A 5,000-nucleotide genomic window follows, 5' to 3' on the forward strand; every position below is an offset into this window, starting at 1 on the left:
TTCTTCTTCTTCTTCTTCTTCTTCTTCTTCTTCTTCTTCTTCTTCTTCTTCTTCTTTTCTTCTTCTTCTTCTTCCTTCTTCTTCTTCTTCTTCTTCTTCTTCTCCTCCTCCTCCTCCTCCTCCTCCTCCTCCTCCTCCTCCTCCTCCTCCTCCTCCTCCTCCTCCTCCTCCTCCTCCCTCCTCCTCCTCCTCCTCCTCCTCCTCCACCTCCTCCTCCTCCTCCTCCTCCTCCTCCTCCTCCTCCTCCTCCTCCTCTCCCTCCACTCCCTCCTCCTCTCCCTCCTCCTCCTCCTCCTCCTCGTCCACGTCCCCCTCCACCTCCTCCTCCACCTTCTTCTTCTTCTTCTTCTTCTTCTTCTTCTTCTTCTTCTTCTTCTTAATCCCATTCTTCTTCTTCTTCTTCTTCCTAATCTCATTCTTCTTCTTCTTCTTCTTCTTATTCTTCTTCTTCTTCTTCTTCTTAATCTCATTCTTCTTCTTCTTATTATTATTATTCTCCTTTTTCTTAATCATCTTCTTCTTCTTCTTAATCCCATTCTTCTTCTCCTTCTTAATCTCCTTCTTCTTCTTCTTCTTCTTTCTCATTCTCATTCTTCTTCTTCTTCCTCTTCTTTCTCATTCTCATTCTTCTTCTTCTTCCTCTTCTTTCTCATTCTCATTCTTCTTCTTCTTCCTCTTCTTTCTCATTCTCATTCTTCTTCTTCTTCCTCTTCTTTTTCTTCTGATCCTTCTTTTTTTTCTTTTCTATCTCATTCTCATTCTTCTTCTTCTTCGTCTTCTTCTTCTTCTTCTTCTTCTTCTTCTTCTTCTTCTTCTTCTTCTTCTTCTTCTTCTTCTTCTTCTTCTTCTTCTTCTTCTTCTTCTTTTTCTTCTGATCCTTCTTCTTTTCCTTTTCTATCTCATTCTCATTCTTCTTCTTCTTCTCCTCCTCCTCCTCCTCCTCCTCCTCCTTCTTCTTCCTCCATCTCCTCTTTTTCCTCCTCCTCTTTTATCTCCTCCTCCTCCTCCTCCTCCTCCTCCTCCTCCTCCTCCTCCTCCTCCTCCTCCTCCTCCTTTTCCTCCACCTCCTCCTCCTTCTCCTCCACCTCCTCTCCTCCACCTCCTCCTCCTCCTCCTCCTCCTCCCTTTTCTTCTTCTTCTTCATCATCTTCTTCTTCTTCTTCTTCTTCTTCTTCTTCTTCTTCTTTTTCCTCTTTTTCTCCCTCTTCTTTTCTTATTCTTATTCTTTTTTTCTTCTTCTTCTTCTTCTTTTTCTTCTTCTTTTTCTTTTTCTTTTTCTTTTTCTTTTTCTTTTTCTTTTTCTTCATCTTCTTCTTCTTCTCCTTCTTCTTCTTCTTCTTCTTCTTCTTCTTCTTCTTCTTCTTCTTCTTCTTCTTCTTCTTCTTCTTCTTCATCTTCTTCTTCTTCTTCTTCTTCTTCTTCTTCTTCTTCTTCTTCTTCTTCTTCTTCTTCTTCTTCTTCTTCTTCTTCTTCTTCTTCTTCTTCTTCTTCTTCTTCTTACATTTTTTGCATCTGAGTATCTAGACTGAAAAATAATTAAGGGATATTGATAATGTAATGTGCATTGAGTGTTGATTACTTTTTTTAACTTGAGCAACATGATAGACATTATGAATTGTAGTTATAGAATGTTATTAGTGCAACTTTGGAATATGATGTAAATTGTTAACACATTTACTTTGTAATTCACTGTTAAATGATCAGAAGATATTGACTGGTATACAAGTATGACTCAGATTGCTATATTTTTGATAGATTAATTATTGTGTGGAGAACCATGATATTAGCTTTTCTTTTATATATCATCAGTTCCATTTTGCGTTTGTTACAGGGTCTTTACGGACGTGATCAATTCTCTCCAGGGATTTTCCATTTTCATTATATTCATCTGTAAGAAGAATATGCTGAAGAAGGTAAGTGATTTCCTTCCCAGTAATGATAAAATGCCAGAAAAGCATGATAACATAAGATCTAGGGATTTATATTATAATCATGAGACACTATATAAGTACAAAGCCTTTTTTGGTATACCAGGGCAGATCAGTGTAATAATCATGCTGTTCAAGATATATATACAGTGAAGGAGTTTGTAACTGATCTTTTTTTGATAAGTAGTAAGAGCAGTGAGGGTTTTGACTGTTATTTTGGTCCTGATTGTTGATTCTGTGGAATACATCCTGTCCCTGTCAGTGATAAGGGGCATATTATGCTCCATCTAGTGATAAGCCAAAGGCAACCCGGGGTTTATAACAAAACTTCTGTTCTTGTGTTTTATGACTGCTTGTTTTTTATATAAATTTATTTTGAATAATATGTTGCAACTGCTGTTTTCACTTATGATTATATTTTGCATTTATGTTTTTTACTGTATCTTAAAAAAAAAAAAAACATCTGATATTGTGTAGTTGGATGTTGTGAAAAATAGAATAAAATCAAAATATGATTAATGTTTTGGTTAAATGCTTTTCATGGATATAAAAAATAATTTTAGTTATCAGACAGATATTACATCACAAGACATAAGGTACATTTATAGAGTTTCAGATAATTAAGAGTTGCCTCATAATGCTACATACAGTCTATTACAGTGAAGTAAGCAGATGTGAAGTGAAATAGGTAAAGATGTAATTTTTTGCTTACTTCCTTTTTAGTATTGATCTCATTATCCACTGTTTCAACCATCTAAAGTCATAAAAAAATGGAGGATGGAAAGAACAAAAGAAAGACAGTGGATGATACAAAAGACAAAATTTTTAGATGAACATTACCGCATTACAGTTTTTTTCTGCACTGACTGATGTACATGTGATGTCATTATACTATTTCAAAGCTTCAAGTGGGTTTCATATTTCGAAGTAATAATGTATTTGAAAATGCAAGTCCAGTTACTTTAACTTGATGGAATGAGCACCATTTTCTCATCCATTTTTCCAGATTCGCAGCAAGTGGGATCCCTATCTCCGGCGCATGAAGGAAATGGTTGGATCAACTCGGCTGTCTCACTCTGGTACGGCCCATACATCTCAAGTTCATTCTTCCTTCAGTTCGACAAGCAACAGACCAAACCATTCGGCTGCATCACAGAGGACAGTGCAAAGCCAGATATCCATTGACCCCACATCATCAACAAGGTAAGTAGGAGTATATTATAAGGATAATCAATAGATAATCCATGAAATTGTGCTTACTTATAGAAAAATGATTTCCTATATTTCAAATAATTTTTTGTGGATTGAATTTTTATACTATACGATTTTCTATTTTCAATATTTCAGAAGGCTGTCTGCCAGTTCCCTCTCCCCTGTCACAGGTGTGCAGGTTCACAGCCAGAACAAAATTGCAATGAACACTATTGCTGAGAGCTCGAATGAACAAGAAAGTAATAATGCTATTGGGAACTTCCCCACTACTGATGTCTCAAATCCTGTGCCACAGAGACTGAGTTCATCAGGTAGTGGAAATAACACAGTTGATGGGACTTCAGTGATGGTCGCAGGTATACCAAGTAGCACTGTTAACCCCTCTGATGTTTCTGTTGAAGAATCTGGAAAGCCACCTCACCTCAAAGACATCACTGAAGAACCTATGCCAGTTACAACAAGGGACAGCAAAATCTCTATACCAGATGAAGATGAAGGAAAAGATCAGGGACATGAAAATGAAGTACAATCTCCTAATAAACTGACTCAGTCTCTGACACCTAACAGGATGCAGACACCAGCAAGTGACGCAGTTTATTTAAGTGATGAGTCAAAGTGTACAGCAGTAAATGACTCTAGGTCTCCTGACACGAGGCCTGTTTCATCGTCAGGGAGCAGTGATGAAGACCCTATTACCATTAATGGAGAAATACCTCAGAAGATTGAGGACGGGGTATCACATCCTGTGAATGAAGCTACTGTTGTGAGAGTAAGTTCTCCAACCCCAGAACTCTCACCATCTGAGGAGGTTATTAAAGACCATGCAGAAATAAATGATTCTGAACTAAAGAGTGAAGAGAAAAAAGAAGGGTCACACAACATCTTAGGACCTCATGAGCATCAAGAAACAAAGGATCTTAGTCTGTATGATTATGGTGATGAAGAACCAGTGAATGTCTGACAAGGTCCCTTGTAAAGACAATGTACCTGCGATTTGATTCAAATATCAAAACATGTACGTGCAAGACATGTAATGAAGACATCCCATGAACTGATGTAGATAATAGAGAATTTAGAAATTGGAATAAAAAAGATTGGGAAAAGTTGAATATCATGTAATAAGTTGATTATGCAAGGGTATAATCTCCTGATCTCTGATTTTTACTGAAAGTGTTATGAGAAAACATAGAGAGACTGAAATCTGAATGTGGGTGTATAGCAAGATGTATTGACTCTGTAATCAGAAATGTTAATAGATTTTTAAAAAAGGATCCTTTCAGTATATTAATGTTGCCATAAGATTCGTCATTGGAAAATATATTTGACTTGAAAATGTAACTTCCCTCTCAAAATAATTATCCAAATAATGCAATATTATTTTTTGAGAAAGATTAAACCATAATGACGTTTAAAATGAGAAAAGAAAACATTAGTGCACATTATGTACAATAATGACATTATGAAATGAAAAAAAATTGAGTAATAGTGACATTATAAGATGAAAAACAGTTAAGCAATGGTGACATTAGAAGTTAGGTTTATTTGTTAACTTGAATGTGGATATACATGGAATGTGGATATACTGGCAGTCTTTCCAGCATAATGGATAATATCAGAAGGAAATTCAGAAGTGCCAGAATGTGTGTAGCCACTCATGCACAAGGACACGAGTACTATTATTCACTGGATCATACTGCACATTGATGTTAATAATATCAGCTGTTTTACTGTAATGGAGATGATGGAAAACTCTGATGGGCAAGGCTAAGTATTTATTAACAACTGGTAATACTTAGTATGGGATACTTACATGTAAATTATATAAGTTAGTAAGGGTGTGTTAAACAAAATGTGTGTATA

General features: G+C 36.2%; 1 protein-coding gene across 1 annotated transcript in view; it reads left to right on the forward strand.

Moving 5' to 3' along the window:
* Nucleotides 1–5,000, forward strand: part of LOC113826044 (uncharacterized) — a 50,270-nt gene that overhangs the window by 44,966 nt on the left and 304 nt on the right. Inside the window, exons 7-9 of the mRNA XM_070122169.1 lie at nt 1,832–1,913; nt 2,935–3,131; nt 3,276–5,000. The exon at nt 3,276–5,000 is cut by the window's right edge and continues 304 nt beyond it. Of these exons, the coding sequence (XP_069978270.1) occupies nt 1,832–1,913; nt 2,935–3,131; nt 3,276–4,101 (1,105 nt within the window). The 3' untranslated portion in view covers nt 4,102–5,000. The remainder of the gene's footprint in view (nt 1–1,831; nt 1,914–2,934; nt 3,132–3,275) is intronic.

Source organism: Penaeus vannamei, chromosome 5 (assembly GCF_042767895.1).
Source record: "Penaeus vannamei isolate JL-2024 chromosome 5, ASM4276789v1, whole genome shotgun sequence".
Lineage (NCBI taxonomy): Eukaryota > Metazoa > Arthropoda > Malacostraca > Decapoda > Penaeidae > Penaeus > Penaeus vannamei.